This window comes from Vombatus ursinus, unplaced genomic scaffold (genome assembly GCF_900497805.2).
Source record: "Vombatus ursinus unplaced genomic scaffold, bare-nosed wombat genome assembly UNPS02014809.1, whole genome shotgun sequence".
In the NCBI taxonomy this organism is placed as follows: Eukaryota; Metazoa; Chordata; class Mammalia; order Diprotodontia; family Vombatidae; genus Vombatus; species Vombatus ursinus.
Window position 1 is genome coordinate 13,129,564 of NW_020954587.1, and position 16,318 is coordinate 13,145,881.

Genomic DNA, 16,318 nt, shown 5'->3' on the forward strand with positions numbered 1-16,318 from the left:
AAGACAAGATGATTTCTAAGGTCTCTGCAAATCCTAAAATTCTTCAATTAACTTAAGGTTAACTGAATTTGCTGACTCTCACATTCATAATGGCTTGTAAAAAATACAGACCATTGCACACACCACCATATTGTATTTTACCTGCCCAGAGTACCAAGAGATGCATCATAGAAGTTGATGCCGTGCTTCAGAGAACAGCAAAGGTCCATTAAGAAGTTGTGAACCAATTCCCTGACCATGGTCTTGGCTGCTTCTTCAGTAGGCTGTTAGGGAGGAAGGAAAGGGAGGCAGCAGGAAAAAAAAAGAGAAAGGAGAAAAAAAAAACATTCAATGATTAGAGGGTAAAAATAGACAAAAACAAATTTCTAAGTTATATGAACACTGGGATTTATATAGACATTTTATATCAAAGTATGGTATGATTAGGACAGAATTTGTGTTAAATGGCAAGTTCATACCTTTGTTCTAAAACAAGCTTAATACCTCTTTAACACATTAAATTTATTTTATTCTTAATGTATTTTATTTTTTCCAATTACATGTAAATAAAATTTTCAACATTCATAATTTATTTTATTCTTAATGTATTTTATTTTTTACAATTACATGTAAATACAATTTGCAACATTTATTTTTTTCAAAAATTTTGAGTTCCAAATTTTTCTCCCTACCCTTGCCCCAAAATGGCAAGCAATATGATATAGGTTATACATGTACAATCATATTAAACATATTTCCACATTAGTCATGCTGTGGAAAGAAGAAACAGAACAAAAGGAAAAAAACATGAAAAAAAAAGTGAAAACAACATGCTTCAATCTGCATTCAGACTCCATCAATTTTCTCTGGATGTGGAGAGCATTTTCCATCATGAGTTTTTTGAAACAACAAAGTATTTTTAAAAGAGGACACACACAAGTTATTATTAAAGATTACTGAAATTCTAGAGCTGTAACCCAAAGAGATCATAAAAATGGGGAAAAGACGCATATGTACAAAAATATTTATAGCACGTCTATCCGTGGTGGCCAAAGTTGGAAACTGAGAGGATGTCCATCAATTGGAGAATGGCTGAACAAGCTGTGGTATATGAATGTAATGGAACACTACTGTGCTATAAGAAATGATGAGCAGGCACACTTCAGAAAAACCTGGAAAGACTTGTATGGTCTGATGTTGAGTAAAGTGAGAAGAAGCAGCAGAACATTGTACATAGTAACAGCCACATTGTATGATGACTAACACTTTGTGATGACTTAGCTCTTCTCAGCAATGCAAGGATCCAAGACATCTCCAAAAGTCTCATGAGGGAACCACATCCAGGGAAAGGACTATGGAGTCTAAATGCAGATGGAAGCATACTATTTGCTCTTTTTTTAATTCTGTTTTGTCTCTTCTTTCTTGTGATTCCTCCTATTGGTTCTAATTCTTCTTTACAATGTTACTAATGTGAAAATATGTTTAATAGGAATAATAGAGCCTCTATTAGATTGCACACCGTCTCGGGGAGAGAGGAAAGGAAGGAGGGGGAGAAAATTTAAAACTCAAAAGCTTATGGAAGTGAATGTTGAAAACTAAAAGTAAATTAATTATAAAAAAAAGATCAGTGAAAATCTTAAGATTTAAATTAAAAATTCTACAGAAAAATTTGAAATCTAAGATTTTCACTTCTTCAGCTATGCTTAACTTCAAGAGCATATGGGAAAAGTAAAAATTAACAAAGTATTATATGCCTTTGGTCAATTTAAGTATAGAAATGTTAATCCTACCAATAAAGTACTAGATAATAAATTGTACATCCTACAACTTGAGAAGTTAGAAGTGGGGAGCAGAGAGCCCCCAAAAAGCTGGAGGAAAATCAGCCATATTAGAAAAGGACACAGTGAGAGAGAAAGGAGCAGAGCAAGCTTCGAGTAATTCTGTAAGATCAAAATGCATTGGCAAGTCATTCCAGGTATGAAATTATTTGCCCAAGGGAAAACTGTTTCTGCAGTGAAAAATATCCCATTATCCTATTACTATTCAAAGGAAATTAACATAACCACAAAAGCCATAAGAAATTTATTACATGCTGGAATTTCTTAGGTGAAAAAATGCTCAATTCTATTTCCAGAACATAAAGATGACACTAACATTTTAATTCCAAAGTTACTACTGTACCTTGACATTTTCTGTGCTGACATCAGCAATTCCATTCCAACGATAGAGAGAAGCCACATTATTTAACAAATACCCAGTAAAGAAACGAACTTTCTGAGTTTTTGTGACACCAATGTTGTGAACCACCTGAGAGCAACAAAACAAAATCATGCAAAGTATTTGGAACTTTATACATTTTTTAAAATTGTTATTAAATAGTTTTAAAAGGCAAAATATTTAACAATGTTCAAACTACTATTTTGTCAGGTACAATATGTTCATTTTATTATAAAATCAAAGTGTAATTATATAATTTAGAGCTCACAGGGACTATTTGGGTTTTTTTTTTCCCTTTTAACTCTATTAGCACCAATAATTTTGCCCCACTGGTAAGGACACAAAGTGTGCAATACATGCATGTCAGGGTATTGGGAAGGGCTGGGTTAGAAGTTTTACAGTCCTACAGCTCCAGAATTTGTATATGAACAAAAACAAGTTCTCAACCGGAACTATAATCTAGACCAGTGGTTTTCAAAGTACAAGTCCATGACATTAAAATTTTTTTTAAAACAATGAGATGTTTTTGTTGTTGTTCTTCAGTCATTTTTCAGTTGTGTCTAACCCCATTTAGGTTTTCTAGGCAAAGATACTGGAGTAGTTTGCCATTTCTTTTTCTAGCTCATTTTACAGATGAGGAAACTGAGGCAAACAAGGCTAAATGACTGGTCCAGAGTCACACAGCTAGTAAATGTCTGAGGCCAGATTTGAACGCAGGAAGATGAGTCTTCCTGACTCCAGGTCTGGCAGTCTATCCACTGCACCACCTAGCTGCCCCATTGAGATGTTACTTATATTTATATAATCCATATAAACAAAAACTCTTTGAGGTCCTCAATTTCTAAGAGTGTAAAGGGGTCTAAAGACCAAAAAAAAAAAGTTTGAGAACCACTGTTCTAGCCAAACTAAAAATTCATGAATGAGGTCATCAATGGAGTTATGTTCTATAGAATATTGACAGTTTCATTACTCAGGAAAACACAACAGCTTTCCTCACTTAGAAATGTTTTCTCTATTAAGACACACCTTGGTTTTCAGGGTGGACAACAAAAGATTGATAGTAGAAATTCTGTCTTCCTTTAAGCCCGTGCCAAAAATGACAGGGAGGAATTCTGAAAACAAAATTTTCAAAGGTTATGCACAATTTAAAGACTTTCTGAAACATAGAAAGTTGAAAAAAGATTTTTTTTTTCTTTCTGGTGCAGTGATGATCTAGACAAAAGCATTCAAGAAAATAGGAACAGACAATGGGATAAACAGTATAATATCTCCTCTTAAAGAAAAAACAAATATTTTGCTGAATTTTGGGGTGGGGAAAAAACTATGCTTGAGTTTCACAAACAAGCAGCCTCTTGTTAGCAGCACAGCACCAGTGCCACCCTTTCACTCTTAGTGATAACCCAATCAATCTCTCAGGCGTAATAGCTCTCTGACCCACAAATCACCATCACATTCCAGGTCTACCTCAAGGCTCCAGGTGGTCTCTTGTCCCGCAACTTAACTTTGGTTCCTAGTGGAGAATGGGGAGGGCTAGAGATGCAAACAATCTGGAGCCTGACACTAGGCTGCCTGCTGCTTAGGCAGCATGGGTTGGGTCAAGGATTAAGCCTATCTCTGAGCCAGAGAACAGAGAAAACACAGGGCTACTACCAAGTCAAAAGCTTCAGGTCAGGTCAGGCCAGCCCAAGAAGCTACAAAGGAAATGAATCTCATATGGATTGTTTTGCTCATTCTTAAATGAAGGGAAAGAGTCAACCAGATAATGTCCAGTTCACAAGAGACAGGTTTTTTGTTTTGTTTGTTACTTTTTGGCTAGGCAATGGGGTTAAGTGACTTGCCCAGGGTCACACAGCTAGTAAGTGTCAAGTGTCTGAGGCCAGATTTGAACTCAGGTCCCCCTGACTCCAAGGCTGCAGCTCTATCAAGAGATAGGCTTTTTAAAGATTTATTTCTAGTTCTAAAAAGCAGCACAATCATCTTAATAGCATGAAAAATAGCACAACAAACTGAATTTCAGTTTTTTAAACACCACCACTAAGGAAAGTCATACACTTCTGAAAACCACAAAGATGCCTTCGTTTCCAAATTCTGGAAGGTATTTATTTATTCTTTGTTAGGTCACCTCTCAACATTCCAGGTAGCAAGACCGTGATACCACTGTTATTTTTGGTCAGTGCTATTAAAATAACAAAAGCTTCAATCCCTATTGTTTTGAAATAGTTTCCCCCCCTAAGTATTAACATCCCTTCCTCAGAAATGGGTGAATACCTTTCAACTCCAACACTCGTGCTATGGTATTATCATCACCGGCAATTAAGAAGGAAAGGGCAAACTGGATATATGCCAATCGAACATCTGGTAGCCCCTATTGGACAAGGAAAGAGATATGTCACATACATAGATACACAGATATAATTGAACATGTTGATAATCCATGGTTTTATTAGTATTTATTAGTTCTCCCTCTAAAAACACAGTCACAATATCTCCAGGTTTTCATGTACTGCTATGGCTAAAAAAAATCATCACCAGACAGTACAAGTTTTGGTGCTACGTCAAACTTAGCTGGGCTAGATCCTCAAGGCCCAACTGGAGATCCATGGTTAGGGTTTTACTGAAAGCTTTTCTGGTTTAGGACCTGTCACAGTTTGTGCTCCATTGATCCAAGGTCCGTGGCATTGGAGTAGGCCTTTAGCAAAGGACATGTGCACGTACACACACAAACACAAATGCATACGTACACGCACATACATGTCACCTGAATACAACAAATACTAGTAGATTTCTCTGCCCCGAATGTTATCATGGCTCTGAAAAGATCCATACTGTTACTGTTACTAGTCTTTTGATAGCCAATGGGTGTTACATACATGCACATTAACAAATAGCATGTGTGATACAAGTAGTTATAGCATTTAATCAGTCAAATTTAGCATATAAATTTTCAGCAAGGAGAAACTAGGCACTTGTGGGGACGCAATAATTTTTAGGGACATAGAACAATATTTAAACTACCTGGTAAGAGATTATCCAGTTCAGATTGGAGGAAGAAGAGAACAGCAGTAACAATCGGTAATTCTCTGACTCAGGGATATTTGAAACAGTCATTTTTTCTTTACATCATCTGTTGTCCTTCTAGGACGCGTATTCAAGACTTAACAGAGAACTCACCAAAACAGACGACGACTACCCACCTCTGGTGATGCTTGTGGGCATAAATGACACTGTCAAAAGAAAACTCCAATATACTGCCAATGATTACAAAGTCTTGGCCAAGAAATTAAAGATATGGATACACAAGAGACTTACTAACACAAATCTGGAAAAGAAATGCAGAGAAGAATAAAACAAGGGCAGATTACAGACCATGAATATGAGAACACTTCTGCAAAAACAGAGTCAGGAATGCTAAAGGACAACAGTGTGTTTGTTGGAAGAAAAGAAAGATAAAGACAGCTTAGGACTTTTGCTTGGGGTGGATGGAACAGTGATAAAAGACAAGGGAAAGGCAGAGCTTATCAACTTCTTACTTCTACCTCAATTTTCTCTGCCAAGCAGAATGACCACTGCATTGAGAACAACAACAACAGGGAATTGACACTCAAATAAATGAAGGGACAACAAGAACATCTAGCTGCTTTTGATGAATTCAAGTCACCTGTTCAGATGTACTAGATTCTTGGGCACTGAAAGGAAGTGGCAGATGTGGCTGCTGAACCACTATCAGTGAAAGTTGAAAGACCATGGAAAATGGGAGAAGTACCACAAGAATAAAGATGGGCAAATAAGGGAAGAGAAAAGCTGGTAAGAGGGTTAGACAACTGGTCAGAAAGAGATTACAGGGGACCCCTTGCTGACACTGAGTACATGGCAGAAAGGACTACTTCTCATTGGTCATAAGGGAGCAGGGGCCCTGTTTAGTTACAAGGCCAAGAGGATCATTAGTGCTTGTGGCTGTAGGAGAGCAGAGAACCTGGGCATAGTCCCACGGCCAAGAGGAGCACTAACAGTGGCAGCAGTTAGGAAGGGAACAGGGGCCCTTCCTGGTTGAAGACTGAAGGGCAGGCCACTAGATCAGTAACCATACCTCTCCCTGGATTGAAAAACCTGGAAAATACTAAAAACCAGCAGAACTCCAGAACTAGCTCTGAAAACAGCAGCATGAAAAAATCCCAATACTTGGAACAGTGCCTCCCCACCACCAGATGAGCAGAACCCAACCTGAATATAAAGTTCAAAGTCAAGAAATAGGTGAAGAAAATGTGCAAACAAAAAGAACTTGACCATAAAAGCTATTGTAGTGGAAAGACCAAGAAACAAACGCAGAAGAAAATAACATGAAATAGCTACAAAGCCACAAAGAAAAAAGCTACATGGACCAAAACCCAACAAGAATTCCTGGAAGAGTTAAAGAAAGAGATAAAAGTGGTAGGGGAAAAATTGGGGAAAGAAATGAGAGTGATGTAAGAAAATTATGAAAAGAGAATTAACAGCTTAGTAAAAAGAGGCACAACAAAAATACTGAAGAAAATAATACCTTAAAAAACAGAACAGGTCAAAGAGGTGCAAAAATTCACTGAAGAACTCCCTAAAAAGCAGAATTGGTCAAATGGAAAAAGAGGTACAAAAGCTCACTGAAGAATATAATCCCTTAAAAATTAGAATTGGACAAGTGAAAGAAAAATAACTCCATGAGACATCAAGAAACAATAAAACAAAGTCAAAAGAATGAAAAAAAAATAGAAGAAAACATGAAATATCTCACTGGAAAAACAACTGACTTGGAAAATAGATTGAGGAAAGATAATTTAAGAATTTTTGGACTACCTGAAAGCCATGAGCAAAGAAAGAGCATAGACATTACATTTCAAAAAAAAAAAATTATCAAGGAAAACTGCCCTGATAGTTTAGATCCAGAGGGTAAAATAGAAACTGAAAGAATACAACAATTACCTCCTGAAAGAGATCCCAAAATGAAAATTCTTAGGAACATTATAGGCACATCTCAGAGCTCACAGGTCAAAGAGAAAATATTACAAGCAGCCAGAAAGAAACAATTCAAATATCATGGAACCACAGTCACAATCACAAGATTTAGCAGCTTCTCAAGTATAGAACCATTTTACATATATATACCTATTTGTGTCTAATGGTAGCCATCAAAAAGGGGGGGGGAGAGGGAAAAAAAAGAAATTTACATGATAATTTTGTTGTACATTTGAAAGGAACAGCAAGTTGTGCATAGTAGATTTGCAGTTTCATGTGCAATCATCTTTTCTATTGTACTATGCTATGGAAATGTTTCTTTTATTCCATAAATAAAAAATTAAATAAAGTAAAAATAAAAGATTTAGCAGCTTACACATTAAAGGAGCAGAAAGCTTGGAATACGGTACTCCAGAAGGCAAAGGATCTAGGATACAACCAGATATAACCTATCCAACAAAACTGAGTGTAATCCTTTGGGGAGAAAATGGACATTTAATGAAATAGAGGACTTTCAAGCATTCCTAATGAAAAGATCAGAGTTGAATAGAAAACCTGAAATTCAAACAGAAGACTCAAGAGAAGCATAAAAATGTAAACATGAAGGAGAAATCTTAAAGGATTTAATATGATTAAACTATTTATATTCCTATATGGGAAGATGACACTTGGAACTCCTGAGAACTTTATCATTATTAAAACAGTTCAAAGGAGTTTACATAGATACAGGGCACAGGTGTGAGTCAATTATGTTGGAATGATCTCCAAAAAAATTAAAGGGTGAGAAAGAGGGATGCACTGGGTGAAGGGAGAAGGGAGAAATAGAATGGGGAAAATTTTCTCATATCAAAGAGGGGCACAAGGAACAACTTTTACAATGGAGGGGGAAATAAGAGGGTAGAAGGCAATACTTTACCTCACTCTCATCAGAATTGGTTTAAAGAATAATAAATACACACACACATACATAAACACACAAATACGTACACACACACACACACACACACACACTCAGTTGCATATAGAAATGTAACTTACCCAATGGGGATATAGGACGGAAAAGGGTTAAGAGATATGAGGGGGTAGGGAGTAATAAAGGGGAGGGTGGATTAAGGGAAGCAGTGGTTTGAAACAAAATAGATTTTTGAGAAGGGACAAGATAAAATGAGAGAGAGAAAGAGAGAGAGAGAGAGAGAGGAAGAAACAAAAGATAATGGAATGGAGGAAAATACGTAGTAATCATAACTGTGAATGTGAATGGGATGAGCTCACCCACAAAACAGAAGCAGATAGAATGGATTAGAAAACAAAATCCAACAATATGTTGTTTGTAAGATACACAAAAACAGAAACACACACATAGAATTAAAATAAAGGGCCAGAGCAGAATCTAATATACTTCAGTTGAAGTAAAAAAGCCAGTGATAGCAATCATGATCTCAAACAAAGAAAAAGCAAAAGCAGACCTAATTAAAAGAGATGATCAGGGAAACTACATTTTGGTAAAAAATACCACAGACAATGAAGTAATATCAAAATTTTATAGGAAAATTTCTCTGATAAAGGCCTCATTTCTCAAATATATACTGAGCACAGAACTGAGTCAAATTTATAAAAGTAACAGCCATTCCCCAGTTCGTAAATGGTCAAAAGATATAAACAAGCAGTTTTCAGAAGAAGAAATCAAAGCTATCTATAGTCCTATGAAAAAATGCTCTAAATCACTATTAATTAGAGAAAGGGAATTAAAACAACTCTGAAGTACCACCTCACACCTATCAGAAATGACAAAAGATGGAAGGAATGATGGAAAAATAGGCACACTAATGAACTATTGGTAGAGTAGTGAACTGGTCCAACCATTCTGGAGAACAATTTGGAACTAGGCCCAAAGGGCTTTAAAACTACGCACACTCTTTGATCCAGCAATACCACTATTAGGTCTGTATTCCAAAGAGATCAAAGAAAAAGGAAAAGGAACTATATGTACAAAAATATTTATAGCAGCTTTTTGTGGTGGTAAAAACATTAGAAACTGAAGGGATACTCATCAATTGGAGAATGGCTGAACGAGCTGTGGTGTATGATTGTGATGGAATACTACTGTGCTATGGAAAATGATGAGGGGGTGGTTTCAGAATAAAACATGGCAAGACTTATATGAACTGATGCTAATGAAGTGAGAAAAACTGAGAGATCATTGTGCACAGTTACAGCCATGGTGTAATGATGATCAACTGTGAAAGACCTGGCTGCTCTAATCAATACAATGATCCAAGACAATTCCAAAGAATTCATGATGAAAAAATGCTATCCACTTCCAGAGAGAAGACTGATGAACTCCAAGTGCAAACTGAAGTGTAATTTTCACTTTATTTTTCTTGCTTTTAAAAAAATATATGGAAGAATTTCAGAAGATGGCAGAATAAAAGCAGTGACTTGCTTGAGCTCTCCCCCAAACCCCTCCAAATACCTGTAAAAAATGGCTCTAAACAAATTCTAGAGCAGCAGAATTCACGAAAAGACAGAGCGAAACAAATTTCCAGCCCAAGACAACCTGAATGGCTAATTAGAAAGGTCTATCGCGCCAGGGTGGGAGAGAAATGCAGTTCAGCGTAGGCACACAGTCAAAGACCAGGCCTCAGCAAACCTGGAGCAGGCCTCAGAGGACTGAATCACAGGCAGCTGTGGCGGTTTCCAGATTTCTCAACCCACAAATGCCAAAGACAACCTAGAAGGTCAGTAGGAAAAGTCTGTGATCATGGTGAGAGAGGAGCTTGGTTCCAGCCCCAGTCCTGGAGCTGCCCCATGGTGGAGACAGGAGGAATCAAGTGTCTGATCAGAGGGGGATTGCAGGGATCTCTGCTGGGGCTGAGGCAGGATTCTCTTGCTTTGCCCTTGCTTGGATCTGGGTCACAGTTCTGGGAGGTGGTCCTGGGGCAAGGAGGAGCCCTGGCATGATGGAGCTTGTAGTGATGGTGGAGAGTGAATCCTCCTCACAGTTCCAAGGCAGAAAAGAGTGCTTATAGTCACTCATAGACCAGAACACAGGCCAGGAAAATAGTAAACATCTCACCCTTGATCATAGCACCTTGGAAGAACCGAAAATTTACAGGTCCCTAGAAGTATCTCTGAGAATAGCTGCACAAAACCCCCGAAGCTTGGGACAGTACATTCTCCACATTGGAAGCAGACCCCTACCTTAACAAAGAGTTTAAAACTCAAGAAACTGGCTGGGAGCAAACTGCACAAAGTCAGACCAGAGAATCTTTCTTTGGTGACAAAGAAGATCAAAACATACAACCAGAAGAAGACAACAAAGTCAAAGCTCCTACATCCAAAGCCTCCAAGAAAAATATGAATCAGCCTCAGGCCATGGAAGAGCTCAAAAGGGATTTTGAGAAGCAAGTAAGAGAAGTAGAAGAAAAACTGGGAAGAGAAATGAGAGTGATGCAAGAAAATCATGAAAAACTAGTCAACAGCTTGCTAAAGGAGACCCCAAAAAATACGGAAGAAAACAACACCTTAAAAAATAGCCTAACCCAAATGGCAAAAGAGGTCCAAAAAGCCAGGGAAAAGAAAAATGCCTTCAAAAGCAGAAATGGACATATGGAAAAGGAAGTCCAAAAGCTCACTGAAGAAAATACTTCCTTAAAAATTAGAATGGAGCAATTGAAGGCTAGTGACTTTATGAGAAATCAAGACATTGTAAAACAAAATCAAAAGAATGAAAAAATAGAAGACAATGTGAAATATCTCATTGGAAAAACAACTGACCTGGAAAATAGATACAGGAGAGATAATTTAAAAATTATTGGACTATCTGAAAGCCATGATCAAAAAAAGAGCCTAGACATCAACTTTCAAGAAATTATCAAGGAAAACTGCCCTGATATTCTAGAAGGAGAGGATAAAATACAAATGGAAAGAATCCACTGATCAACTCCTGAAAAAGATTCCCCAAAGGAAAACTCCTAGGAATATTGTAGCCAAATTCCAGAGTTCCCAGGTCAAGGAGAAAATATTGCAAGTAGTCAGTAAGAAACAATTCAAGTATTGTGGAAACACAATCAGGATCACACAAGATTTAGCAGCTTCTACATTAAGGAACCGCAGGGCTTGGAATATGATATTCTGAAGAGCAAAGGAGATAGGATTACAGCCAAGAATCACCTACCCAGCAAAACTGAGAATAATCCTTCTGTGGACAAAATGGACATTCAGAAAATAGAGGACTTTCAAGCATTCTTGATGAAAAGATCAGAGCTGAATAGAAAATTCGACTTTCAAATACAAGGCTCAAGAGAAGTATTAAGAGGTTAACAGGAAAGAGAAATCATAAGGGACTTACTAAGGTTGAACTGTTTACATTCCTACATGGAAAGATGATATTTGTAACTCATGAGACCTTTGTCAGTATTAGGGTAGTTGGGGTAAAAAAATTATATGTATAGATACAGGGTGAGTTGAAGATGAATGAGTGATATCTGGAAAATAAAATTAAGGGGTGAGGGAGGATTATACGGGGAGAAGGAGAAAGGGAGAGGTAGAATGGGGTAAATTATCTCACACAAAACAGACTAGAAAAGGCTTTTACAGTGGAGGGGAAGTGAGGGAAAGTGAGAGTGAATCTTATTCTCATTGGATTTGGCTTAAGGAGGGAATAACATACACACTCAATTGGGCATGGAAAGCTATCTTACCCTCCAGAAAAATAGGGGGGAAGGAGATAAGAGAGTGGGGGAATGATAGAGGGAAGGGCAGATTTGGGGAGGGGGTAATCAGAGGCAAATATTTCTGAGGACGGACAGGGTCAAAAGAGAGAATAGAATAAATGGTGGGAGGGATAGGATGAAGGGAAATATAGTTAGTTTTCCACAGCATGACTACACAAGTACAACCTGTATCAAGTTGCTTGCCTTCTCAATGAGGGTGGGTGGAGAAGGAGGAAGGGAGAAAATTTGGAACCCAAAGTTTTAAAAACAAATGTTAAAAAATTGTTTTCACATGCAACTGGGAAATAAGATATACAGGCAATGGGGTATAGAAATCTATCCTGCATACAAGAAAATAGAAGAGGTAGGGGATAAGAGAAGGGGGGGAGAGATAAAAGGGAGGGCAGATTAGGAAAAGGGGTACTCAGAATACATGCCATCTTGGGGTTGGGGGAGGGAAGAGATGGGAAGAAAATCTGGAACTCAAAATCTTGTGGAAGTGAATGTTGAAAACTAAAAATAAATAAATTAATGAATTTTTTAAAAATTTTTAAAAAATTAATGAAACAGAAGCATAAAAAATAAGAATGTCATGTAAGTGCCAATATATATATATATATATATGTATATATACACATATGGTTAATATGGAAATATATTTTGCATGATTTCACACGTATAATTGATATATTGCTTGCCTTCTCAGTGGGTGTGGGAGGGGATAGGATGGAGGGAGAGAATCTGGAACTTGAAATTTAAAAAGAAAAGTGTTAAAAATAAATAATAAATTTTTAAAAATTAAAAATGCAATTGGGAAATTATTAACAAATAAATAAAAATACAACACAACATAGTTATTTGTGGTTTTCTAAGTCAATATGCTATTGGTAGAGATCAGTTTCTATTTGAGTTTGGCACCACTGTGCTAGGGGACATGGGCCTTATTCTCAAGCCTTAAAATTTTGTGGATACTCACACTTGGGGTTGTTCACCTGTGTTCCCTTGCTCTTCGAGTAATACATGCAATGAATGTCACAGGGGAAAGGGTGTTGGATTCAGTCAGATGACCCAGATTAGAATCCTAGCTTTGCCAATTACTACATGTGACACTGGACAAGTCATTTGAGGAGTACATGTATGGTGGTTTAGGTTTTGTCTTTGGTTTGGTTGGGTTTTTTTTGGAGACAAGGTTGCCCTATCTTGCCCAGACTAGCCATTACTCATGAATCCATCTCACTGTTGATTGGCATGAAAGCTTTGAACTGCTGTGTTTTTGATCAAAGCTGGTTCACCTTTCCTTAAGCAGTTTGGTGGCCCCCCTTCCAGGGGTTCATCACCCATTTGCCAAATAATGGAGGCACAGGATCAGCATCAGCCCTACAACTGCAGCTCAGAACTTCCAAATTCAAGCAATCCACCAGTCTCAGCCTCCCAAGGACTAGGGATTACCAGCATATACCACCACTGACCCTCTAAAGGCTTTCTTCCAACTCCAATCTTTGGTCCTATCTATGGTCCGCCTACTCTGCTGAGTTCAATAACTCATAGTCCTTAGCACTGTTCTGTCAGTGGGATAGCAGCTGAAAAAAAAATGGACACTTTCTCCTTGTGATACATATGTCTCATTTTTTTCTTCTTTCCTGCCTAATTTCAATCCTCTTAAGAAATAAACAATTTAAAACAGGGCTCCTATATACCCCTCTTTTTTGATAGCTCTCCTCAAATTTTTGAAGGCAGCAAAACCACTTCAGAGGGCCAAAAGACCCTGGGGTCCCTATTATGCCACCTGCCACTGGAAAATGTTCTCATCAGAATGGGAAAACTGGCTCTGCTTTTGATAATATTTTGTTTTTATTAAATATGATAAATAATCAATGCCAGAGAAAAGTACAGATTTTGTCATATTAAACTTTAATAATAAATGAAAACTAATCTGCCAATGAACAATGGCATCCAGGCCAGACTTCTGAGATAGCAAAAGCCTCTTTCATATATATTTTGCATAGAGAACAGAAAGATCCTGGTGGGACTATTAAGGCAATCATATTAGCAAGCCTTTTTAGTGAGGCATGCTTTCACAGTTTTTTTTTTAATTATTTTCCCCTCTCAATAATATCATAATATTGTACGAGCCCTGTTTGGCAGTTGAGGACTTCTCAACAAGTATTTAAGGACTCTTAAGCAAGAGTTAAAAGACGCAAAGTTCTGTCACTGGTGGTACTGGGCTCAAGATACCTGGCTTCTGAAACTCTATTCCAGTGCTTTTTCTACACCACAGGCTGTTTCAAAGATCAGTGTCCAGAAGGCATTACAAAGTTCTTAAAGCCTGCTGAAGGAATGGCTGGCCAATGTCATGGCTCACAATTCTGAGCATAACAACATAGCAGTTACTGTGGAGGGTTAGAAAGAGAAACAAAAATGTAGTTCTTTCTCTCTAAATTACGCATAGTCTAAACATATAAAACTATAGGTCACATCTATATGGCTTTTTAAAGATACACAAAGCAGTTTCCTCACAAAAGCCCTGTAGGTAGGGATAATAGTATTTGAATTATCCTTTTTAGAAAAAAAGAAACTGAAGTACAGAGAAGGTAAGTGATTTACCCAGGGTCACAAAGCTAGTAAGTTTCTGAACTAGGTCTAGAGCTCAGGTCTCCTCACTCTAAGACTTACAATACTATACAGTGTGCCTCTCAATAATTTTAAAACACAGATACGCATCTATGTATGCATGCATGTATGCATGTATGTATATGTACATATGGGCTTAAAAAATCAGCTTCATAAACACATGTTAGAGGAAGTGTGACTAGATAGAAACTCATCTGAAAAAGCGTTGAGAGCTATAGAGTACTGCAAACTAACTATCAATCATCACTGTGGTATGGTGGCCAAAGCTAACTGAGTTATATTAAGAAAGGCACAGTGTCCACAATTGGGGAGGATCTAGTCCTGCTCTGTCTGCCCTGACCAGCAGTAATTCAGGTCTGGGAGTTCACTTTTTAGGAAGTCACTGATAAGCTAGAGAGCATCTAAACAAGGGGTGACTAGTTAAGGGTCTTGCAATCAATCCACATAAATATTAACTAAAGGAACTGGGGATTTTTAGCCTAGGGAAAAGAAGCCTCAGGGCTGGGTGTGATCATTGTCAAAGTATTCAAAGACCTGTCACATAGAAGAAGAAATAGATTCATTCTGCTTGACCCCAGAAGGCAAAAGAAGGACTGGGTAGAGGTCACAAAGAGCCAAATCTAGGTTTTCTATAAGGAAAAACCTCATAACCATTAAGACTATCCTAATGAAGAAGGGGCTATCATCATTAAGTTTCTTCAAGAAAAGCCTGCAATGTTATAAAGAAGACTCTTTTTCAGAAATGGGTTTGAAATGAGAAATGCTGAGCTGAGTGTTGCTGAAGAAATGCCTAAAATTGAGCTGATTCTACCTATTACAAATTCATATTGCACAATTAGCTGGGCAAATGCTGCTGTTCAGTAATCCTACTATACACTTAATAATTGTATCACATTCCCTACAAGTTTTCTTTAAAAAAAAAAAAAAAGATTTTTCCCCCCTAATTAATTAGCCTTTGTTTTCCCCCCTCTCCTTGTGGGTCCAAGCAAAATAAATCTCATCTCTTTTCGACATGACAGTCTTTTCTTTAGATACTTGAAGACTATTATGTTCCCCTAAAGCAGAATTCTTAACCTTTTTTATGTCATGGACGATCTTTGGTAGTCTGATGAAGAGAATAATATTTTTAAAAGAATAAAATAAAATTCATTGGATTACAAAGGAAACCAATTATACTGGAATATAATTACAAATATATACTTTTTAAAATTTATGGACTCAGGTTAAGAACCCTTGCCCTAAAGTCTTCTCTTTGCCAAGCTAAACATTCCCAATTTCTTCCCCAATCCTTCCACGTTTCCATCCCCAAGTCCTTCATGTGGCATGATCTTAATATTCTCCAATATTCTGGTCATCTTACCCTGGATACCTGTTTTACTACCGATACTGTCTGACAAGGTCAAGGGACTATCACATCCCTAAAGCTGGTGACAAAATCCTCTCTTAACATAGCCTAATATTGCATTAGCTTCTTTAGCTGCTGTAACACACTGCTAATTCACAATAATGAACTTTCAGTCTATTAAAATATGCAGACTTTTTTCAGAAGAAGTGCTCTTTAAACATATTTCCATCTTGCAATTGTGGTCAATCTTTCACTTAAATAAAGAATTATTTCAAAGGGCCACTAAAATCATTTTTATAACCTTTTTTTGGGGGAGGCAATCAGGGTTAAGTGACTTGCCCAGGGTCGCACAACTAGTAAGTGTCTAGGCTGGATGTGAACTCAGGTCCTCCTGACTTAAGGACACTGGGGGGGGGGGGGGAACAAAGTGATCTGGAATAGTTCC

The 16,318-nt window shown here is 37.4% G+C and overlaps 1 protein-coding gene across 2 annotated transcripts in view; it reads right to left on the reverse strand.

Annotated features, from left to right (window-relative positions):
• The window catches only part of URB1 (URB1 ribosome biogenesis homolog), a 105,017-nt gene that overhangs the window by 78,176 nt on the left and 10,523 nt on the right, over positions 1-16,318 (reverse strand). Inside the window, exons 5-8 of one of the 2 annotated variants that reach the window (XM_027875485.1) lie at positions 4,465-4,561; positions 3,223-3,308; positions 2,161-2,286; positions 142-263 (exon numbers count right to left, since the gene is read on the reverse strand). In XM_027875485.1, coding sequence (XP_027731286.1) covers positions 142-263; positions 2,161-2,286; positions 3,223-3,308; positions 4,465-4,561 — 431 coding nt within the window. Of the gene's footprint in view, positions 1-141; positions 264-2,160; positions 2,287-3,222; positions 3,309-4,464; positions 4,562-16,318 lie in introns of those variants that run through there. The other variant, XM_027875486.1, reaches the window with a different exon arrangement.